Source organism: Danio rerio, chromosome 15, assembly GCF_052040795.2.
Source record: "Danio rerio strain M-AB ecotype USA chromosome 15, GRCz13ab, whole genome shotgun sequence".
NCBI lineage: Eukaryota > Metazoa > Chordata > Actinopteri > Cypriniformes > Danionidae > Danio > Danio rerio.
Window position 1 is genome coordinate 41,157,556 of NC_141035.1, and position 25,775 is coordinate 41,183,330.

At 36.1% G+C, this 25,775-nt stretch overlaps 1 protein-coding gene across 1 annotated transcript; it reads right to left on the reverse strand.

Annotated features, from left to right (window-relative positions):
• Window positions 1–315: 315 nt before the first annotated feature.
• Window positions 316–24,231, reverse strand: trpc2a (transient receptor potential cation channel subfamily C member 2a). Its single transcript, XM_087284497.1, has 13 exons — window positions 24,125–24,231; window positions 22,219–22,911; window positions 20,745–20,948; window positions 16,195–16,359; window positions 11,614–11,788; window positions 11,325–11,525; window positions 10,736–10,898; window positions 10,537–10,629; window positions 7,182–7,374; window positions 4,822–4,949; window positions 4,661–4,730; window positions 4,439–4,571; window positions 316–1,108 (listed from the first exon to the last, which is right to left on the reverse strand). The coding sequence occupies exons 1-13, from the start codon at window positions 24,137–24,139 to the stop codon at window positions 765–767; spliced, it is 2,577 nt and encodes an 858-aa protein (XP_087140623.1). The 5' UTR covers window positions 24,140–24,231; the 3' UTR covers window positions 316–764.
• Between the last annotated feature and the right edge of the window lie 1,544 nt (window positions 24,232–25,775).

The following is a 25,775-nucleotide window of genomic DNA, read 5'->3' on the forward strand; positions in this document are numbered from 1 at the left end:
GCCCTCGGTCCAGACCAAATGAACCGAACCACAGATGTGAAAGCGTCCTGAGCTGAAGGATAAAGAATGAATCGTATTTGGGACAATGTTTTAAATGTGAAGGAAGGTAACTCAGTTTGTTTAATACTGAAATTTGATATAATTTAATTTTAACATTTTAATGTTGTTAGCTGTTGTGAAGTACACTGTCAACTGTGTACAATGTGTTCAGTACAAAAAGCCTCAAATACAAATGACAAAAATAGCTTTACAAAGTGAGATTTTAGTTAATTGTAGAATTTTATTGCACAAAAACCACACGCTACAAGTACGTCATGTGATTTAATGTTTTTTTTTATTATTTAAAAACAACGTTTTATATGGCCCTAAAACAAACCCATAGTTCACATCTGTATATGTATGTGTATATATATATATATATATATATATATATATATATATATATATATATATATATATATATATATATATACCAATCCGATGTTGCTTTGAAATATATATATATACCAATCCGATGTTGCTTTGAAAAACTGGCTAAAAAATTAAGCTGGATTATGTGATCACGGATCTCAAAAACAGGATTACTAAATCCGGATCAATTTTATCCGAATTACACCATTTGAAAAACCGGGCCCTGGAACACGGTTGGTGACTCCTGTTCTAAAGCATGATGATCTTAAAATTATACCTGGTTCAAAACCCAAATGTATCTAATATATTGTGAATAGCTTGTTTTTCAGGATTGGCTGTGCATTGTTTGCTCCTCACTCATCAGCAGTTTGAGCAGTCTCCAAAGTGCTCTGATCTCCAGGGTGGATCTCCATAGGGCTCTCTGGCTCCTCCTCCTCCATCAGGACGTCCTCATCTGCTTTACTCTTCTCTTCCTCAGAGTGAGTGCTGAAGCGCAGACTGACATTTTCGCACCCCATCGCCTCATTCTTGTCAAAGTCCCGGAAATTGTTCTTGGCCCCCTTGATGTATTTGCCCAGGATGTTGGCCTGGTCTGGTTCACCTTTGTTCTGCCACTTCAACTTCTGCTGGAAGTCCTTCATCTCGGTGTGCAGTCGGCCCACAACTTTATTCAGCTCGGTGATTCTGTTCCCGACATCTGAGCGACACACCAATAACAGTTAGTGCAGAAACAACTGAAGTGTTTAGAAGAGCAGCTTATGGAGCTACCGAAATCTTGATTCTGATTGGCTGGTGAACATTTTAAGGTATAAAATTATTGTCAGTTAATTGTAGAGCTGAAGTAGCTCCCGGCAGGTCTTGATCAAGATAAAGTTTCACATTAATCAGTACACGATTATTTTACGTTCATATCATGCTAAATGATTTCAAGGTCAAATTTATTGTCTCCCTTAAAAGAGATTTGTTGTAAGAAATAATAATAAAAAAAAGTTCTGCTCTTCATAGACACCCACAAGACAACATATAACATACACATTGAACAATCCTAAATCCTAAAATACATCCTAATAAAAATAGTTGCGTTAAAACAACCATTTAAAAATACAATGTGCACCCACTGCCCTCTTATTCTTTTAGCCATCCTACCGTAATTGCTCAAAAATCAATTTAATTGAAAAAATGTGTGATAGCTCAGCGTACTGCAGTTAAACATCAAATCAGAACACAAGAGAATAGCTTTGGATGAGATGTGTAAGAAACGCAATGAGCTGTTTGACGACAAAAGCTTGACCAAATGTGTGTTAATCATATTAGAAGCAGAATAATGCCACAGTCACACTATAGCTTGTGCTTGCAAAATTCTGTCGTACAGAGCTTAAAAAAGGGGCCAGATTAAACAAGATGATTACGCATTAAAAAAAGGAGCGATTAGTCCATATTTGAAATTTCTGTACAGAGAGGTCATGTTTTGATCTTTGATTGGCCTCACACAGGCACATGATGCGATTTTGCAGATCAGAGTTTACCAAGCTTTACAACGCAATGAATTGTAAAAATTGTCACACAAGCTTTCGTTTCCAGTCTGTTGCCTTCGCATGCAAATGAATGGAACTCTATGGAGTGAAAAGTGCAGTGTGACCTTGGCTTAACTCTCCCTGGTCCGTTAAATTATTAGAAAATAATCTTCATTTTCTAATAAATGAATGGCTTTCTGTAACATAGTAGTCATAATGATAATGTAAGAACAGTATGTATGATTGCACAGAACATGCATTTGAAATCGTTTTGAAAACTTGAGGTCTACTTGTTTTTTGTTAACTTTTTTTTATTTAATTAGTAAAATGCCGTGCACTGTTCTGTCCAACCCAGGCTCAATGCAGTTATGTGCCCAGGGCAGCATTTTTGAGATCCGAGAAATATGTCCCGGGGGCAACGTCATCTTGCAGTTTTTATTTTCACATATCCACTAGAGGGCGCTGTGTAACTTTTGCCAATCTCAAATACGTTATTGTGGCACACTTTCTCACATCACTCGTATCTCAGGTCATAATTTTGACTTACTAGTTCATAATTTCAACTTTTCATCTCAAAGCTTTATCTTTTGGGGGTTCTAACAAGGCGACGAGCTAGACAGACATACAACTCAACGTTCTACCACAGACGGCCAGATTTTGAACTTTAGGACAGAAACAGCCTCCGAGTTTAACCATGGTCACAAAGAAATTTGCTTCGCCATGGCAAATTGAAGATTTACAACAAAGAATCCAGATACAGCTGAGAAAAATCCTGACGGCGACAAAGATAACAGTAGCGCTAAGCTAACAAGTGATGCTACAATGAACAACGAGGAGAACGAGGTGATGAAGGCTCTCGCAGATATGAAACACTTTTTCACATCTCAATTTGAAGGCAATCTGAATGCTATTCAAGGAATTAAAAAGAAAATCTCAGAATTTGGAGGCAGATTAGCAGAGGCTGAACATCGAATTAGCAAAATCGAGGATAATACAGATAAGCTAAAGAAAACGGTGAAAGTTCTAGAAAGCTAAGTTGTAACAGCGCGGACCTGGATGACTTGGCAAAGTTGAAGTTTTTAGGTAGGTTGACTAGGTGGAGAATGCAACGCCATGCATTTACGGTTTTCTAAGTCATAGACTTTTTTTTTTTCTTTATGTGGCAGAAATACAGTCCATAACAACAGGCTTCCATTTAATACAGTATTTGTCCACACTTAAAGGGATAAAATTTGATGTCGACTCCCATTCGGCTGATTGACTAGAGGAGCAACTAAAAAAAACAATGATAATGCTAAAGCTAATTGTGATTTTAGAAAGTGGAAACAAAAGCAAAATGGAAAAGACCATAAGCATGCAAAAAATAGATATCCGTAAAAACGGAGTTTGTTTGCAATATGAAAAAAAAAAAAAATCAGATTTCAGTTTTGTGCAATGTCATGTTAAACGTGTTTTCCATTTATGCCCGTTATCAATTTAATTCAATATTTATTTATAAAGCACATTTAAAAACAACTGAAGTTGACCAAAGTGCTTTATTTAGGAGTACTAAAGTAAGAAAATTAAAAAAAATGAAAACATAAAGAAAACAAGACACTATTTTTCAACATGCATGCTCAATGTTTTGTTTTCTGCATTTAGTTTTCATTTTTGAGTGTTTTAAGTTTACACACATTTACAAAATTTAATTTACACATTATTTTTGGCCCCACTTTATAAGTGGCCTTAACTATTATGTACTTACACTGAAATTAATAATTCATAATAATGTACTTATTGTCTAAATGCATGTTTTTACATTGCACTTATGTTTAATTAAATACATGCATGTAGTTACATTTGTAATTAATTTATGTAACTAGATGTGTATTTACACAGATGATTATTCCTTTAACCTTAACCCACCCTTAAACCTATCCACACCACCAAACCTGTCCCTAACCCTACCTGTATCCCACCTCAAGAGCACAAGAAGTGTTCTGCAATACATCGTGAACACAGTACAGTGTATTTATATTTTAATGTACAGTATGTGCATAGGGTGATACGGTGACTCAGTGGTTAGCACTGTCACCTCACAGCAAGAAGGTCACTGGTTCGAGTCCTGGCTGTTTCCCCCACAGTCCAAAGGCATGCGGTATACAGTAGGTGAATTTGAATAAACTAAATTGGCCGCAGTGTGTGTATGGATGTTTCCCAGTTCTAGGTTGCAGCTGGAAGGGTATCCGCTGTGTAAAACATATGCTGGAAGATTTGGTGGTTCATTCCGCTGTGGTGACCTCTGATGCATAAAGGGACTAAGCTGAAGGAAAATGAATAAATGTACATAATAGTTCTGAACACTTAATATAAAGTAGGTTCCTTATTTTTTTGATTCAGGAAAACAATACTTTTGCCATAAATGAGATCCTATCCACTATGGCAGTTTTTGTGTAATACTGCTTGCTTTTTTTATTTATTTATCTTTTAAAATTTTTGGATAATTACCCAGAGAAGAGGAGAACATGACCTACCTTTCCGCGTGCTCTCCTCAAACTCTCTGCGTGCGGCTTCAATGTAGCGGTGCACTAGAGCTTTGGTGACCTGCAGGCGGTATGGCACTCTGCCCTCACCTTGACCTCCACCACTATTCAGGGCATTACTAGACTAAAAGAAAAAAAAAAAAACACATCATCAGCTAAAATGAAGCAAGAGTGATGGTGCATTTCGAGACAGAAGCCCCTTCAGATGCTCACCACTGATGTGATAGGAGGATATTCTGGAGCTTTCTTCTGGCAGCAGCAGCAGATCTTTTGGAAGATGCCTCTACACAAAAAAATGAGAATGAGATTGGATGAGAAGGCCATAAAGGGTCACTAGAGAGTTTGTTAGTTGTTGCCTCTTGAGTTTTTCTTACCTCAAGATGTAAAAGAAAGCCTTTGGAGAGGGGATGATATTAAAGGGAACTGGCATTGTGAGACCCTCTCTGAAGTAGCTGAGGTAGAGTTTAGATCGCGCAAACTTCCATTCGACATCTGCATCATCCTGCCAGAAACAGACATTATTTCACAGCAGTGGTTACTAACAGGAGGGTCCTGGCCCACAAGGGAGCCTCAGTGAGCTCAAGAATCCTGTTGCCTTAGTTAATTTTATCCCCTGGCTGACCAAATAAATATACAAATTTGTAATTGGCCCTCCACAAAACAGACTCACTGATCACTGAAGTCTCACTGATTCGCCTTCAGTAGCTAATAGTAATGACCCAAGCATACTGGCCCCAGGTGAGGAAGCTTCAAACATTTCGTTTCACATTGCTAGCAATACTGGGAAAAAAGGAAATGCAGGAAATGCCAAGATAGTTTACTGAACTATGGTTTTATTCCATTGTCTGCACCAAAGTTCTTGTTCTCGAATGCATGAGGCCGTCCCAATTCCCAATTAATTAGACCAGTGGTCACCAAACTTGTTCCTGATGGGGCCGGTGTGCTGCAGATTTTAGCTCCAACCCTAATCAAACACACCTGAACAAGCTAATCAAGGTCTTATAGGTATACTTGAAACATCCAGGCAGGTGTGTTGAGGCAAGTTGGAGCTAAACCCAGCTGGGAGAACGGCCCTCCAGGACAGAGATTGGTGACCTCTGAATTAGACATTTGCAGACAACTCATCCCAAATACCGCAAGGTGTACAAAATACAAATGGGCTATTGACTTTATATTTTAAATTAGACTATTATTTGTGCATGAACATCTCTAGATATAGTAATAAGCACAGTTTGTTTGAAACATACCTACTGCAAACTTATTTGAGCAATATTATTAAATGTGGAGGGGGCCTTACAATATTTTCCAGGGAAAAAGAGGTCTCAGCCAAAAAAAGGTTGGCAACCACTGACATATAGGACATATCTTATGTGTAGAAAGTTCTGTAAAACTGTATTTATTTAGCTATTATGCAAAAATCTCTTTTATAAGGGGCAGTTGTGTGGCAGCAGTGCGAGTATAGCCAGCCTCTAATAGTAAAAACTAATATAAACATTTTTTTTTTACAATCACACTTCATAAAAACAGTCAGAAACACTTTGATTGACATTCTTCCTTTGTATGTGTCATCAAAGCGGGAAAGCCCCGCCCATTAGTGACTCCCTCCCTCCCCTCATTGAATCAAAGCCTAAAAGGGACAGTTTCAATGAGTTTTAAAACATTTTGTGTGGCATTTTGAGCTGAAACTTCACAGATACACTCGAGTTTAGATGCAAAAACCTCTAAATGCCGCTTGATATTTTCTTGTAAAATGAGCAGTTTTCTATGACTCTTGTGTGTGGGCTCAGAAATGTTACTTTTATAGTGATGAATACATTTTTTTCCATAGCGTTTAAGGTGAAAAAACTGAACATAAACAAAAGAGGCTGGGAAAAACGCTGAACTTTTTTACATTTGTAATACTATGAAATACATGCTTTTCTAAAAGAATAATAATAATACTAAAAATTATAATACATAAAAGCAAAAACTAAACAAAAAGGCAGATCCTGGACTTTTGTATGGAAGTTTAAATAGTGTTATATAAGGTTAGCTATAATTGTAAATCCACTGAAAGATCGATTAAAAAAAATCTTATTGAAACAAATAAATATTAAAAAGTGTATCCAACATTTTTAATTTAAATTAAATACATTTTTATTCTCATGTTTTTATGTTAATAATACTAAAACTAACAACACTGTAATATAAATTCATAAACTGAACAAATCTGTTAAGACTTCATGAGCCAGAATTACTGATGGGAGAGAAAAGATTCTAAAGTGATCTACTCAAAATGAGCCAACCCCCCAAAACAACAACAACAACAACAACAACAACAAAAAGACACAGCAGCTTTTGTAATGTCCAGAGCAGCGCAGAAACCAGTGCAAATCTGGTGGTCGCAGACAAGCAGTCAACGACAATATTGTGGATATAATTTAAACAACATAGGGGCAAAATGGATTAAGTGACTTTAAATGGATTTTGTGACTTTAATGAACCTAAAAAGAACAATACACTGCATGGTTGCATAACTTATTTAAACTCTCCTCCAATAAATTTTGCCTCTCAAAAAATAAAATAAAATAAATAAATAAAATAAAAAATCCTACTAATGCATATGCAATAACATCAACTCCAATAATGACTGCTCATGCCTTTTCCTCAATACAGTTTCACAACAAGGTAATCTATTGAGCAGTCGGTAAGCCCTGAATCTATTATAAGTTTTATTCTTATAACAGGTGCCCACCTCGATCTTCTGAAATGAATTGGAGATCATGGCAATAAGCATGTTCAGCAGCACTATGACGATGAGCAGTGTGAAAATCCCATAGAAGATCCGTCCCACAAATTCAGCCAGAGCATAATCAGGCATGTCCACATATCCCTGGTTCGCCATCCCAAACATGGTCCAGAAGAGGAAGTTAAACGTCTCGTTCAATCTAAAATAAATACATACAACATGTGCATTTAAGATGGAACACTGCAGGAAACTTTTTATACACCTTTGAGACTACAACTTTGAGACTGATCACACCCAAAATACATTTCTTTCAAGAGTTCACACTTAGCTGATAATTAATAAAGCTTATTTGGAATGCTGTCCCGGGAGAGAGCCCTGAGCTCGTAATATCCTCGAGCCCGGGGTTCTCTCCCGTTAGAAGGGCGAGAGGGGAGTTCGAGGTCAGGTAGGTCTTGAGAACTCCCCTGCTTGTCACCGTGAGAAGTGTAAACTAAGGTTGTATTGGGTGATAATTGTTAGTTGATTGGCTATGGTTTATGTTTTTGGACGGTGGGAGGAAACCGGGGAACCTGGGGGAAACCCACGCGAACACGGGGAGAACATGCAAACTCCGCACAGAAACATCGACCGGCCCAAAAGATTGGACTGGCGGTGTTCTTGCTGTGAGGCAACAGTGCTAGCCACTGGGCCACCGTGTCACCCGATCAGAAAAAGGGGGAGGATGAAGGGGTGGAAAGGGGGGAGCTTCAAGACGAAGATAACTGGAGTGAAAAACTCAAGTTGTTTATAATGCTTCCGTAATCATCTAATAGGGCTGATTATGGAGCTAATAAGGAGCCAGCCGTGTTGATTATAAGCACGTGATCCTCTCGAAATTAGTTTATGAATAAACCGCACTTTGCTGAACGTTATCCTATTGTGTCTATACATGTTTTAATTCTACAATGGATCATTTTAAGGCCATTTTCTCAAAAATAAATAAATAAATAAATAAAATTCTGGCACTAAAATGCTATAAATCCACATGTAACCAAACTTTAGTTTTCTGCATACAGTATCTTTGTTCTGAAAGTTTTTTGTTTCATGCGTAATTTGCTATTTGTGATTCTGTACCTATTTTTATCTAGATGTTCATAGTATTTTGAAAATTGTAGACCTATAAAGAAGGCACCAACAATTCATGTCAAAAAGTGAAACAAAAATTTTTCATGCTTTGTTGTGCTAGAAACTTATGTAAATCATCGCATATTTAAATAAATAATGGATGAATTACATATTTAAAGAGAAACTGCCCTTTTTAGGCTTTGGTCCAAACTGTGGCGTTTTGGTGACTGTCGCTTTAAATTCAAATGAGACTGTGCTCTTTTCAAAAGAGGGTGGAGCTACAAATGCCTATATATCAGCATAGTGGCAGATTCAAAACAGGACTAATGTTATTGGTTTCTATAGTAGTTGGGAGTCTATAGAGACTACAGTTTTGATTTGTAATGTCCACATTTATAATCGCTGACATTATCTTCAGCAGGTGAAAACTTAAATGGCGGATTGCTGCTTCTCACTCAGGGCTGTTTAGACTAATTATTGTTGGGTTGTTTTTGAACAATTCGTTCATTTTGAACCAATGTTTTGTTTGACTCGAGAACGATGAGTCCACTCAGGGAGTGATTTGTTCATTTGCGCATGCGCACATCTGTGCAAGTGGAGTAGAAGATTAGTTTCTTTTTGAGTCTTCTATTAGATTTAAGTTGTTCGTTCATCATGTGAAAGACAGAAGCCAATCATTTGCAGTCAGAGCCGTAAAAAAAATTTGATCCGTTCATCTCTCAAGTTTGAGTAATTCGTTCATCACTTGAAAGACAGAGGCCAGTCATATGTATTTCATGAGTCCTTGGGTTTGACTCATCTCTTTTTACATGGACATGAACACGAACGACTTAAAACTGTCTCTCACTGTGGGCAACTTTAAAGTAGTAGTCTTGCCTTTCTCAAGATGTTGATTTCCAGATCCCCAGCTGTGCATGGAGGTGAGCTCAACTATCTCTAGTTGGTACCATTCCCCCTCACACACAAGCTCAGGCTCAGGCTCCTTCTCTCCCAATGAGGTGACATTCCATGTCCTGAGAGCCAGATTCTGTGCCTGACGATTGGGTTGTTGTGGTCCTAAGCTTGGACCACCACCCGTTCCACAATGCACCGGGCACTTGCGGCTCCCCTTGCAGGTGGTGGACCTGCAGGAGGATGGTCCTACATTGCTCCTTCAGGATAAACCTGGCCGGGTTTCGTAGGAAGAAACCCGGCCACCAAGCGTTTGCATTCGAGGCCCAAGCCAAGGCCTGGCTTCAGGGTCCTCGATGTTATTTTGCTCATAAATAAGAGGTTTTGAACTGTATTTAGTCTGACCTGTCACCTAAGACCTTTTTCTGTGTAATTAAAATAATCTGAACTTCCCATCACTAATACAAATGAGGAAGAGATCATCACAAATGGACGGGACTTTAACCCTCTGATGACATGTACAAAGTTAGAATGTCAATCAAAGTGTTTCTGCAGGCTGTTTTTATGAAGTTTGATTATAAAAATAGAATTAATAATGATCTGCTGTTAGAGGCTGCTACAGTTGAAGTCAGAATTATCAGCCCCCCTGAATTATTAGCGCCCCTGTTTATTTTTTCCCCCAATTTCTGTTTAATGGAGGAAAGATTGTTTCAGCACATTTTAAAGCATAATAGTTTTAAAAACTTATTTCTAATAACTGATTTATTTTATCTTTGCCATGATGACAGTAAATAATAATTTAACTTGATATTTTGAAGACGCTTCTATACAGCTTAAAGTGACATTTAAAGGCTTAACTAGGTTAATAAGGTGAACTAGGCAGGTTAGGGTAATTAGGCAAGTTATTGTATATCAATGGTTTGCTCTATAGATTATCGAAAAAAAAAGCTTAAAGGGGCTAATAATTTTGTCCCAAAAATGGTTTTTAAAAAATTAATAACTGCTTTTATTCTTGCTGAAATAAAACGAATAAGACTTTCTCCAGAAGAAAAAATATTATCAGACATACTGTGAAAATTTCATTGCTCTGTTAAACATCATTTGGGAAATATTTAAAAAAGAAAATAAAAATCAAAAGGGGGCTAATAATTCTGACTTCAACTGTATATTCACACTGCTGCCAAACAACTGTTAGTAAATTTTTATATAATAGGTTCCCTTTAAGATTTTAGAAAATGTGTATTTTTTTTTCAATGTAATCAATCAACTGAGGAATAATGGTGATAACTGTTAATATAATTTGCAGTGTCTTGCCTAAAAGATTGATCTCCTGGGTGAATTTCTATGTAAACAAGTGATTAATCACCTGCCAAGATGTGGAGATATAACATATGGGACGTATATGTTGTTTATTCCACACAGAAATGCTGTTCCAATAATCATGAGGATGAACATGAACCTGTGGAGCAAGAAAAACATTTGATGAGGGCCATTTTATCCCTCCTGATCTGCTTATATAGGCATATTGGACATAGAATCATAAAGATGAAACCCTGGGATCTGACCTCATCATGTCATCGATCATCCTGCCCATGGAGATCTGCAGGGTTCCCAGAGATTCGTGGGCCGGCAGAATGTAGGCGAGACGAGTAAAGCTCAACATGCTGGTCACGGCAAACAGAGTCTCTGCAATCAGCTGAGGATCCTCCTGCCTCCAGTTCTCTCGCACTGGGCAGAAACATATGGTCATAATTCTACCAGAATTACATTGTCATTTTCAATGTTGGTGTTATTATTGTTAAATGAAAATCATATTATTTCGTTTATAATTATGGCAATAAGATGCATTGCTATTGTTAATGATAGTATTTGCTTAAAATAGAATAATAATACGAAATATAATTTAATCTAATAATTATTGTTATTATTTTTAAGATTTAATCTTTTTATTAAATATTGGCTATTTAATAAGCAATTTATAATCGAAATATTATTGTTAATATAATAATAATAATAATAATAATAATAATAATAATAATAATTGCTAGTATTATTATTAATTTTTTTAACTTACCTATGTAAAAATATAATATATGTACGGACTCTATGTCTAGTAAATAGACATGTTGGTTAAATAAAGCCTGTAAGTGAGACCTGTGTTGGTGAAGTAGTCACAGAGCTCTTGTGTGCTGGAGTCCTGACACAAGAAATATCCTTTCAGCATGATGAGAATGCGCAGTGTGAATGAAGCCAGATACATACTCAACACCATCATATCCAGAATATTCCATAAATCCAGAAAATAACTCTTTAATCCCTCAATCCAGACCTCCTTACACTCAAACCAGAAGAAACCTAGCAATGCACAAAGAGAAAACAGACATCTTACTCACTCTGTATACAGATTTTTCATGACTTTGTTTTTATTTGGCAGCACAACTACCTGCGACCCACACCATATGGAGAGAGTTATGGAGAATGTTCTGATTTCGGGAGGCAAATTCAGTTCGGTAGATCTCCATGAAGATGGACTCTGTCAAGAGCGCGATGAGGAACCACATGTATGATGCCGAGTGCAACAGGAACTTAATCACAGGAACCTTTAGCAGTTTACCCAGCTGCCAGAAAAAGTGATACTATATTACTATACATTAAAATACTAAACATATTATGATTACACAAGTAATACTCTATATAAATGCACATTACATTTTAATTTAGTTTGTTTTTTATTACAAATATATAATAAGTCTATTTACTTACACTAAAAAAATGAGAATTTCTGTTTGGCCAATAACTTTAACCACAAAAATGGTTCTATTTAAAACCCTTGGAGGGCAAAGAACCTTTTTAATTAAAATGGTTGTATAATTTCAATTTAGGACTTTAGTGTAAAGATTACACCACTGATGCTTATAACTGTTGTGCAAAGTAACTAATTACAAATACCCAGAGATTTCCCAGAGATGGTTTGCGGCTGGAAGGGCATCCGCTGTGTAAAAATGTGCTGGGTAAGTTGACGGTTCGTTCCGCTGTGGTGACCCCGGATTAATAAAGGGACTAAGCCGTCAAGAAAATGAATGAATGAATGAATGATTTTGTGTGCCTGCTGGGCAATAACTCAATGCACTACAGAATGTTACGTTTACACACACTTGCACAAATTACATGAAAATGCATCAGCTTTATACAGCAAAATACTCACTACTCATGAGTACATTTGAAAGGTCTACTTTTTACTCATATTCTGAGTAATATTGACAACAGATACTTTTAATCTACTTGCCCTATATTTTTAGGCAAGTAGTGGTACTTTTACTTGAGTATGATTTTTCAGTACTCTTTCCACCACTGATAAGCATACATAACACAGTCACAAAGCTTTTTTTTTTTTTTTTTTTTTAACCCAAAACCTTCAGTTTCAAAATAACTGCTGGGGTCAGTTTTAAGCACATTTGTACATTAACAAGGTGAAACTTACATTACCTAACACATATTTTACTTTTATGACAAACCATTTATGGTTGTGAATTAAATAAAATAACTTTTCTTTAGACTGTTCAGTACCATGCAAGCTGAGCTGCATGCAATGCTTTTGATGCATACGCCTAATCCCACACCTAACCCTACCCCACACAGTGAAGTCACTATTGAGTGCATTGTGTCTGAGATTGCATGTGCAAGTCTACAAATATGGTAAAAATTAAAGATCTCTAGCAACACTTGGAATGAAATAAATGGCAATATTTTTCGGCTCAAAAGTCTTTCGGGGCACAAGAACACATCACATAAAGAAATTTCCAAAGGCTTTAACTATATCTTAGACCATCTAATTACAGATTAAGATTTTTTTTTATTATTATTATTGATTATGTCTTGATTAACTCTCAGAAATAATTAAATAATAGTACAAAATCTGTCACTTAGATACCTTTTCAAAAAGTACACTTTTGTACCAAACAGGTGGACATTAGTACCTTTAGGATACACTTTTGTACCTTTAAAATTCACTTTTGTACTTCTAAGTCACTGTGAGGCACACATTTGTGTTTATGTAATACTATTTACCTTTAAGGACCTGTTAGGAGCAAAAATGTACCTTTTGAAAAGGTACTTTCAGATTTTGTAACTTTATTTCTGGGAGTGTTTGATGTGGAATCATGTCATTTGATTGATTATCACTTGTGTAGTTCCTGCTGATTGGTTGGGGTGAGGACTTGAGTCTGGTTCATCAGCTGTTTCTAATCTGTTCTAAGATGGAGATGTATATTTGAAGCCATTGGATATGTTTATATGTGATGTGTTATTTGCCCTAAGGTTTTGAAGCTGAAACGCATTTACATTTATTTTATTTCATAAAACTTTCTCCTTTTATTACAAGTGTTGCTGGAGTTCACTTCTGTCATTTTTGCATTTTGTCCACGCACCTTGTTTGATTGTGCACCAAACTTTTGCAGCTTGTGCAAGTCTACAGCCGTACTGTCTAGATTTAATCGATCATTTAAATTACAAAAAATGCCCCCTGGTGGAGTACTTGAGTTACTCCATCCTCGCATTCTTATCGGTGGATTGACGAAGAGACACGAAAGAGTGATGGTTAGTTTTTCAAACGAAGAAGCCTGCCATTTCACCGTCTTTATACATTCAGGTACATTATTACAATTTTGATTTTCTATTAAGTTACTATTTTTAGGTAATGTTTCTATTTGACAACAAAGTCAAAGTGTCAAATAGTAATACATACTATACCCTACATGGATAGGTTAAATACTGCTGAATAAAGCTAGTAGCTTTTAACAGGCTTCGTCAGCTGTTGATTTTGCTCGAGTTTTATATGAATTCCGTCAGTGTTAATTAAATGGTCAATAAAAAAACAGCTGTGTTGTATGAGGATGAGCTTCGAGACGAGTCCGTGAAGAAAACGCATGCTCATCATAATGTTAAGTTTCAAGATGGAGCCCATTTAGGCTTTCATTCAGTTTTTCTCCTCCAATCCTGATCGGTACGATACCGCTGAATGTTTTGATTAAGTTAAATTGTTTGTGTGTGTTTTAGGCTTGTTAGACTTAGCAGTTATTTCTTGGTCATGATGATGTTATCTGGCTCTAATAACCAAAATACCCTGATAACTAGTGGCAATTAACCTATTAACCTGTTTAACAGATAGGCTAACAGGGTATCAACAACGAGGTCTTACAGTCTTAAATCTCAAAAGCTAAATTTTAGGCCTTAAATCTATAAAATGGTGTGTTGTAGGTCCTAAATCTCTTTAAATTGGTCTTAATTATTGGTTCAACCGATAGGTAATATCAATCAATATACCAATACTGAAACAATACTGGCCAATATACGATCACCAACAATCCATCTCAATAAAACTTAACCTTTTATTTAAACACGACAATTAATCACTTTCCTTACAGTAACACTTGCTTAAAAGTTCTCCATTTATTTACTGCTGAGTAGACACGGGCTGGTATAAGATTCTGATGATATGATAACCTTGGATAAAAATATCACGGTTTCACAGTATCCGCTGCGTAATGCTTGATAAGTTGGTGGTTCATTCCGCTGTGGCGACCCCGGATTAATAATAAAACTAAGCCGACAAGAGAATGAATGAATGAATGCTCTAAAATATATATATTTTTAAATGCTTTGGTAAAAAAACAACACCCTCCCCCCTTGAAAACATTCATTCATTCATTTTCTTGTCGGCTTAGTCTCTTTACTAATCCGGGGTCGCCACAGCGGAATAAACCGCCAACTTACCCAGGACATTTTTAAACAGCGGATACCCTTCCAGCTGCAACCTATCACTGGGAAACATCCACACACACACACACACACACACACACACACACACACACACACACACTCATACACTATGGACAATTTAGCCTGCCCAATTCACCTGTACCGCATGTCTTTGGACTGTGTTTTTTTTTTCTTTTTTTTTTCTTTTTTTTTCTTTTTAAAGATTTAAAATATTTTGGAACCGTAAACATGTCAGGCTAAATAATGACAATTAATCATTGACTTTTGCTCTCTTCATTAGTTTCAAAAAAAGACTTCTTTACAATTTTAAACTGCATCTTTGGCCATCTTTTCTGCTGGAGATACTGTTGTCCTACAAAGCTTGACAGCTATGTTCTATTCTTGGTAACTGTTAAGGGTTGTTATAGGGTTTGTGAACGGATATATTTGAAAAATTATAAAAAAAAATAAGACCAAATTATTATTATTGTATTATTAAATGTATTTAAATTGTAAATCATTTTAGGGATAGTAAAAATCTTTTCTAACTGGGGTATTAGAAAAAAAATAATCCTTAGTATTTAGCCCTGTACAAGTCTAAAAATTCATTCATAATGGTCTTAAAATGTCTTATTTAATTTGGTGAAACCCGCAGAAACCCTGAACTACCAAAAATCACATTGACATACGTTTATATGCAAACCTGATAAGATATTTACACTGATAATACTAAAAAAAACAACTTAATTAAATTGCCAATTATATCAATAGGCAAACAAACCTATAACTTAAATATGCTGATAACTTCCAGAAATTACCTTGAAAAATGTCCGGTTTTACCAGTGTAGATGCTTTAACTTGAATATGAAGATGGTAATCACCAAACATTAGCTTGATGAAATAAACAGTTGTACCACTTTAAAACTTGAAATCTTGAAACTTGAATTGTTTGATAACCACCATAAATCAGATGATAAAGTAACCCATTTTACCAGTTTAGAAGCAAACTGATACAGTAAATTAAATATGCTCATAGCCACCAGAATACATATCATTAGCTCGCCTGTTTAACCAGTATGTTCATTTAAAAAAACAAGAAACAATCAGTTTTGCATGTATTCAAACCGAAAACCTCAATACAATTATTTAATAATCAGTTTTACTCATTTGTAAACAAAATGATAGTCTAAATGAGCCAATAGCTTCCTAAAATCACCTTTGAGTCATGTTTACACGGTCTAAACCCTGATAGCCACCAGTAGTGTACCTTAGACTTTGGGGCGATCCAGTAAATGAGGCACAGGACTGGCATGGTCAGAAAAATCCCTAAAGACACCAGCAGTTTCCAAGTGGTTCGGCTCCCCCTCCAGCCGGACAGACTCCCGCACCAAATGGAGGAGAGCACTTGCTGGCAGATGGGATGAGTCACAAACTAGAAGATGAAAACAAACAGTCAGGCCTCCCAGCCAACTGTCAATCAATCAGGCGTCCCATACGGCACAACGCAGGGGTCAAACTACTGCGTTTTTGAAAGATGGTGCTCACATGCCCTGTGTTTCTCCTCAAATCCATCAGTCTGTGTGGGCAGTGGAGGTCTGAACCTCGTTTTTTTATAGTTAACTAAAACTGCAGTTATGTTTTCACTTAGTAAATATATATAAAAAAAAAGGAAAATATCTGTGTAATGATGATGCCTTGGCAACCCTCCGAAAATAATTAGTCATTTTTGTGCAGTTTTGAAAGATGTTTACACGAACCAGGGTTATCGGAGATAAATCTAAATTTTTATTATCATTATTTTTTGCCAAGACAATATTACTCATTTTCATTTCATTTTACCAACTAAACTAAATATATAATATGGTTATTATTTTTTAATATTTAACCATTACAATTACAATTTATGTTACAATTTAATTTATTATTCATTCATTTTCTTGTCGGCTTAGTCCCTTTATTAATCCGGGGTCGCCACAGCGGAATGAACCGCCACCTTATCCAGCAGGTTTTTACGCAGCGGATGCCCTTCCAGACACAACCCATCTCTGGGAAACATCCACACACAATCACACTCATACACTACGGTCTAACGCCAACTGAGCCGAGGCTCGAACCAGCGACCCAGCAACCCTCTTGCTGTGAGGCGACAGCACTACCTACTGCGCCATTGCTTCGGCCACAATCTAATTTATTATGACAATATGAAACTAATTTAAAATGAAAGATTATAAAAGTGTTTCCCAGTGATGGGTTGCAGCTGGGTAAGTTGGTGGTTCATTCCGTTGTGGGGACACCAGATAAACTAAGCCGAAAAGCAAATGAATGAATGAATAATTATTACAAATAATATAATATAAAAAAGTAACAATAATAATAGTAGTATAAGATAAAATAAAATAATAATAAGAATAATAATAACAACATAACACTAGCTAAAACTGATAAACTTATAAAATTGATGATAATTTACCCAAATTACCAAAAAACACTAAATTAATAAAGCAAAATAATCTGTATAGTGAATAACTACTGAAACCATAAAATTAAAATGAAATTTAAAATCAAATTAAAATGAAATTTAAAAAAAGCACCAACCTTAACTTCATTGACTAAATTTGAAAAACAGAAATTTTAAAGAGCCCATATTATACATGAAATAGGGTCATATCTTGGTTGTAAGGGTCTCCAACAACAGTCTAATATGCATGCAAAGTCAAAAACACTTTCATGGTCTTATAATCTGCATTTATTTTTACCTAATTATCCCAGCGACTCCTGTATGAATCGTCCAGTGATTCATTTGTTCCCAAACCCCTCCTTAGCGCGAAGCTAATCTGCGCTGATTGGACCGATGACAGTCTGTCACGATTGGTCGACTGCCTTCAGTCAGATAATGAAATGCCCAATAGCTAATCAGCAATATAAAAGTAATCACAGTTCATACGCGCTCCATAGTGTAGGCGTGGATTTTAGCTGCCACACACACACACAAACACACACACACCTCTGGACAACAACGCTCCAGCTTCCGCCCGCACCCGCCAGGTTTTAGCCTGAACCCGACCGCTCCCGCTTATATTTAGAATTTCTTGTCCCGGTGCCCGAACCGCCCCGTTTTCTGCCCGCCGCGCCCGATCCCGCTAAAGAGCGGGGGAGAACATAACCGAAAATCACCCAGCAAAACAGTCCAGAGACAGCCAGACAGAGCTCTCTCTCTCTCTCTCTCTCATACGCGCGCACTAACACATACACACAACCGCCAAGCAGACACACAGGCAGGCAAAGCTCTGTCTCATTTGCATAGCAATATCCACGATATTGCTAGACAGCCCGCTCCCGTCCCAAATTAAACCTGTTACCGACCGCTCCCGCGATTGATTCGGAAATTTGCAGACCTCTACCACGGAGCTCCGTAAACAAACAGCACGCGTCGCGTTTTTAACGTGACTTTGCACGCGATAAGAGAATATAGCCAGCGAACCTGATACAGTACACTCGGTTACAAGTAACAAATCACAACCAAATACATTTGCAAGCTAGAGTCAACGAGGCAACTTTAATCGCACGTACTTACACTTGAGAAATGGAGGAAGAAACTCATCCTGACGTCCATTAGTAAGTTAATCTTTACTGATCCTTACTTTAACAAACGCAGATGAAGTATTCTTTGTAGCCTGTAGTTTCCAGAAGTTTCCAACTGCTTGGTTATAATGCTGAGGTTTCATCTCTGGGTAGAGAATCGATAATGTCCATCTGCAGTGTGACTTCAATCGACCAGCATGTTTGTGTGCGTGTGTTTGTGGGTGTGTGTGTGTGTCTGGGTTTCTGCGTCAGAGGGCGGGGCCTCAGGTTTGAAATCTCCCGAGTTTGCGCGTGCACGTGAATAACTTGGTTTCGTTCGTACGTCATGGCGAAACACCTAATGAATTGGTATCAAGGCGACTCGTTTGAAGCACTATGAGTCGACTCTTTTATAGATGAATCAACCGTTTTAAACACTGTATTCTTACAGATTTAAGCCTTAGCTGGATACTTCACTTCACTTAGAGCTGTGTTACACACTACATGGAAGGGAATTTTCAAAAACCCATAATATGGGCTCTTTAAATTAAGTTGCCCTAATGTGCTGTATGTTCACGCTTGTAAGTTGCTGCAAAATATATTAATAAAAACGTTCTAGTTCAAGTTCATTTATTTATAGAGCACATTTAAAAACAGTCACAAGACTGACCAAAGTGCTGTACATAAGACAAAGTAAAATAAAAAGACAGAATATAAAAACACAAATAAGAGAAATGACTGAAAAAATGTAGCAGTAGAAAGAACTATTAAAGCAATAATAAAAAGCCAACTAAAAAGGGACGTTTTAAGGAGTGATTTAAAATAGATAATGATGGAGCCAAAAATGCAACCGCTCTGAGAAATAGGTTGGGGCTAGATTATGAAGGGATTTATATAACAGTGAAAGCACTTTAAAATTCATTCTTAGCCAATGAAGGCTCCATAAGCCTAGTTCACACTTCATGACTTTAAACATCGGCAGATCGCTGTTACGTTCACACTACATGACTTAATTTTGTGTATTTTAATCGCTGTGGTGTTCACACTACGTAACACTACGTGAATTATCGACAGGGGGGTGGGGGGTTGTCACACACTACGTGATCTGACAATTTAGTAATGTTCAGCTTAATTGTTTTTGTTTAAATTCAGCAGATATCAATAGTTTGCAACCACTTACAATTGAAGTCAGAATTAATACCCCCTCTGAATTATAGGGTATATGCCGAGCTAGTGTTTTTCCCATACTGATAAACTTCCGGTGACTTGTTATTGTGAACTTTTTTCCATTTTATACGGTTCCTTTTACAGCATCGATGTTGTAATGTCATTAAAATACATTTAGTCAAATAAAGTTTGGCAGTCATTTAGTTGCTCAAGCGTAAAACGAGACAAAAAGCCGTTTTACTGGCACGTGCCTGTCAGAATCGGCAGGCTAGCAAAGAAGCTCCACTGAATATACTGGGGTAAAATAAATGCTCATATTATAAAGACATGGTGGGGTGAAATGTAATTTAATGCAGTGCTTCATGTACAATCTGAGACCCACTTTATATCAGATATCACTCAGCTTGTGGAGATCTCTGATTTTTACAGAAAACAGCCCTTAAGCGCGCCAATTTTTGCATTGGCATATAGTTCGCCGGAAGCGCTTAACCCAGGTTACTGGCAAATTAAAAGTCCCATTAGCATGCTTCGGCATATACCCTATTAGCCCCCCTGTTTATTTTTTTCCCCATTTTCTGTTTAACAGAGAGCAGATTTTTTAAACACATTTGTAAACATAGTAGTTTAAAAAACTCTCAAATAACTGATTTATTTTATCTTTGCCATGATGACAGTAAATAATATTCAACTAGATATTTTTCAAGACACTTTTATTCAGCTTAAAGTGACATTTAAAGGCTTAACTAGGTTAATTAGGTTGACTGGGCAGGTTAGGGTAATTAGGCAAGTTATTGTATAACAATGGTTTGTTCTGTAGACTATCGGAAAAAAATTCCCTAAATGGGCTAATAATTTTGTCCTTAAAACTGCTTTTATTATAGTCAAAATAAAACAAATAAGACTTTCTCTAGAAGAAAAAATATTATCAGACATACTGTGAATATTTCATTTGGGAAATATTTAAAAAAAGAGAAAAAAAAAATCAAAGGGGGGCTAATAATTCTGACTTCAACTGTACCTTAAAACAACTTAGTAAATCCAATCAATAATTTTTTCCAGTGTTTCTGAAGCTGAAGCTGAAACCAGTACCTGTTTCTGATTGTAGTTGACAGCCAGACGCAGGCGAGCGAGGTTGGGAATGCCTTCCTCAAAGGTCTGTTCGTCCAGCTCCTCATCCTCACTGTCCCCTTCTGCACTGTTGAGGATGGTGGAAACTTCACTCTGATTCCGGCACATTCCCAGAAGCTCCACTGCAAACTCCTGACACAGCTCCTCCAGAGCCAGATACTGAGGCTGAACATCAGTGAACAAAGGTTAAAATGCTATAACACTTTAATATCAATAATAAATATTAATCTAGACAAAATCCATGCAGAATGGTCAAAGGATTTGGGAGTGCATATTTCAGAGAAAACCTGGAAAATTGCGCTACTGAAAGTAAATAAAACAACCTCCTGTACTCGCTTAGGCTTGATTCAATTCAAGGTCCTTCACAGACTTTACTATAGTAAGGCTAGACTTTCCAAGATATACACAAATGTAAGTGACACATGCGAATGATGCCATTCTGCTAAAGCAGATTTAGCTCCTATGATTTGTGCATGCCCTAGACTGTTCGATTATTAGACAACTATATTTAAAATTCTGTCCGAGGCATATAATAAAGACATTAGGCCTAGCTTTGAAATGGCTATTTTTGGAGTACTTGAACAAGATACAGTCATGTCCAATAATTATCTAGACGCTTATGCCTTAGCGTGTCTTATGGCTCGGAGAAGAATATTGCTTGATTGGAAATCAAGTAAACCACCTTAAGTTTCACTCTGGTGTAGTGATATGATGCTGTTTTGAAGATTGGATATAATGAAATACTCTCTTATAGGATCTATTAAACGTTTTTACACAGTGTGAAATCCAGTGATCTCATACTTTGAAAAAGGCCTAACACTTATAAGGATAATGCAATCAATCTTGATGGGCAAACATTACTGTAAAATACTTCCTCATTGTGCTATATAAACTCTGACAATTAAAATATTTTATTTCATTTAGTATTAACAATTTTTTGTTACTATTATTATTATTTCTTTTTTTATATATTATAATTTTTTTATTATTTGTTTATTTATTTTATTTTAATTTTTTCTTTTTGATGGGGAGGGAGGTTGTTCATGGGGGGAAAAATGTATAAAAAAAGTCTTGTCAAATCCTTGTATGTAATAATTCACCTTGTTTTTCTTTCAATAATAAAAAAGGTTAAAATGCTATTATTGAGTGTACTTTTGTGCTAACAAAAAAACAAAATAAAAACATACAAACTATAGAAACGAATTCTAATAGTTTCCACAAAAAACCAACTATAAACCACCAAAACCAGTAATGATTTCTAATAATAATTTCAGGGACATCTTATTAATATTTATATAATATTGTTTAAATAATATATAATATTTTAAATTGGCTTTAACATGTCACCAAAAAATCTTTATCTTTTCTTTTCTTTTTGAATACACCATTGTTTGTAAAGGGTTCAGTGAATTAATGCACTGAATACTGAGCTCACCTTGAACTCTGGTTCTTTCTTCGACAGTTTGCGCAGCTCTTTGCTGAGATGGAAAGCGCTGAGCATGGCATCTTCAGACGTGATCGACAAATACGCACGGCTGGCGATTCCTCTGTATGTATTTATACGGGACAGGGAGAACTTGAGCAAGTCGTATTGACGTCCATTATTGCACTCCAAGCATGTGCAAGAAATGGCATGAGGCAAAGGAATGTCATGGCCTCTCTGCGTCAACATCATCACGATCTCATACAAGTCCTTCTGACAGGCCAACGTTAGTGGCGTCACTCCAGGAGCAAACTGGGAATCGTCAATGGAGTGGTCGAAGATTGCCATGCTGAAGGAGCGAACGTCCATCTTGTTGCCTTTTTCCAGATCCAGCCGGTCCAGGAGGTGTTTGACAAACCTTGGCTGGTTGGTGTCGACAGCCACTAATAGAGCTTCATGAATCTGCCGGAAGTCAAACTTGACGCCCAGAAGGAGGGAGGTCATGATGTCTTCACTGCCCAAGCGGATGGAGAGGTTCAAGGCTTCTCTCCAGAGCCGGTCCTCAGACTCGTCCAGCTGACGGATGATCCCGTCACCCAGGGAGAGCAGGCTGTCCACCCAGGCCATGTTGCCCTCTTGAATGGCGAGGATCAGCTCTGGTGGAAAGTGGAGCTTTTTGTTCACGATCTCCCGCCAGTTGTCTGACTGCTCATGATAAGGGTGAGGAGAAAGGACATGGTAAATACACACATCAAATCCTTCATAGAGGGTTAAATGAGACCTTTTTGGATTATTTATTTTGCTTTAATACTATTTATTTACTTATTCTTTCCAAAAATGTTTAAGTTGGTGACAGTAAAGTAAAAAAAAGTAAAAATGTTATGCATTTATTCAAACTCTTTTCACAGATGTGACTATTTGCACATATACACTGCAAAACGATTCTTGACCACCAATTCAGCATATTATTAGAATTTTTATTTTGAATAATTTAGAAATTTATTAAATCGGAAAATTGTTTTCTTTAGGCATGATAGTAAGAGTAGTAAATAGTAATAATTACAATCATAATGATATTTAAAATTTCTAAAATTTGATATAATAATAATAATAATAATAATAATAATAATAATAATAATAATAATAATAATAATAAATGTGATCTTGGTGAGCATAAAATAAAGCTTTTAAAAAAATTAATATTTTGCCAGGTATATATTGAGAACAAGAGTCTTTCAATGGCTTTTATGCCTCTATATTTTATTCATTATCAACAACAGGTATTTCATAATTTAAAAAATTATAAGATGTATAATTTTAGAAGTACAGATAAGTAAAAAATATGTTAGTGTAAATAAACGTATCCACAGTATAAGTCTGAATGACAGTGGAATATTACTTTGGCCATATTTTGACACATTTGAAACATTGAATTAAACACTTCACCTACATTTACAATAACATGATTTATACATTTACCAAATTACTTTAGTAAATTTAATTTAGTGCAAACATTGAAACTGAACATCTCATCTTTGACTCAGATGCATTCAATTATTTTATTTATGAACTATATTTCTTAGTTGAACAATAAAGATGTTACAGCTTTTATAAAAAAAAAAAAAAAACATGAATATTGATTTGAATGTCAAGTTGCGATATTGCTTTGCAGTTGAAATAATATATTTCGACTTGTATACTTGGCTAAAATGTTCATAAACTACTTACCAAAAATTTCAGAATTTGACTATTTAGGTCCAGCAATAACTCACTCAGTTTCATTGATTATGATTGTTTTACCACAGGTAAAAGTCTTTTATGCTCTCTGATTTATGTTGTGTCTAAAAGTTGGCCTTTATTTTTGTTTAAAGCAAACAAAAAAGTGGTCACATTTAAAATCTACAAATCTCTGACTCACCGTAAGGTTTTCCATTTTCTTGAGTGGAGCAGCTCAGAACTTCACTTGATGAAGATCTCAGACTAAATCGGTGAGCAGCTCTCTCATATTAGCATGAGTGATGAATCCTGAAAGGCACAATGTGGTTGTCACCTCCTAGACCAATTTAGTGATTTTGTGCTTCTGCACCAGGCTTGTTTTTGCCTCCTGATGTATCATCTTGTTCTGGGAATTAGCCTGTACCACCCACTCAGCACCAATAACAGAGCTGCTCCCTTAGGAGGGCACTCATTAGCACACGGTACTGGTGCATTTCATTTAGATAATTACACTTTAAGTTTGGCTTCTACAATACCTCTTTTGTGGCTTGGTACACTGTTGAACTAATGAATCTTGGCATGCTTAAAAATAATGATTGTATCACAAATTTTCTGTTTAGTGCCAATACACAGACATTGAAAATTCTGGAAATCATTAATACATGTTCCTTCAGCTGAATCCCTTATTTATCAGGAGTCGAGAGGAATGAACCGGCAACTATTTCGTCATGTTTTACACAGCTGCAAACTAGTACTGGGAAACATCCATACATTCATACACCAGGGCCAGTTTAGTTAATCCTATTCATCTATACCGCATGTCTTTGGACTTGTGGGGAGAACCTGGAGGAAACCCACATGAACATGGGGAGAACATTCAAACTCCACACAGAAATGCCTACTGGCACTCGAACTAGTAACCTTTTTGCTGTGAGGCGACTGTGGTAACCACTTAGCCACCATGCTGCAAAATTCTGGAATAATTAATATACTTTTTCTTTGAATGTTTTTGTTATTACTTCTGTGCTTACCAAGACTACATTTATTTGATAAAAAATATGAAAAGCAGTAAAAAATATTGCAAATATTAAAAAGATTTCGATATATTTTAAATGTAATTTATGCTGCATGTCAAATTCGAAATTTCTACTTCATTAATCCAGTCTTTGGTGTCAGTTGATTCTATTAAGTCATTATTGTGCTGATTCACCCAAAAAGTCATTGGTCTTGAAATTGGTATTAATACTAACTAATAACTACTTAATAGGAACTAATACTGAGTTTTTTTTAAATGAGAAATTTTTTAAAATGAAAAATGAGAATAGGCTTATTCCACAAAGATAGTTAAAATTGTTTTTGAATGACATTAAATACATTAAACATGCTACAAAAGATTAATATTTTAACAAAATGCTGTTTTAAACTATTTTGCAAAAACAAACAAAATGAATACAATATTAATAATTGCTCATCAAAAGTAATTGAACACTAAATCAACACATTACCTAGCTTGCATGGTTTGGGATCGGTAGAGCTACCCATTGATGAATTTGCTCTTCAGTGTTTGGACTCTCAGTAATGATTTTAAACCACACTGAACTGAGCTAAACTGAACTGAACTTAAACACTAAAAACTGAACTACTCTGTTCAAATTTACTATGACCTTTTATGTGAAGCTGCTTTGACACAATCTACATTGTAAAAGCGCTATAAAGCTGAATTGAATTGAATATTAAAATTTATGAAGGACCATCTGACACTGAAGACTGGATAATTGATGATAATAATTCAGCATTGCCATTAGAGTATATTATATATTTTAATACACGTATTAAAATAGATACATTACATG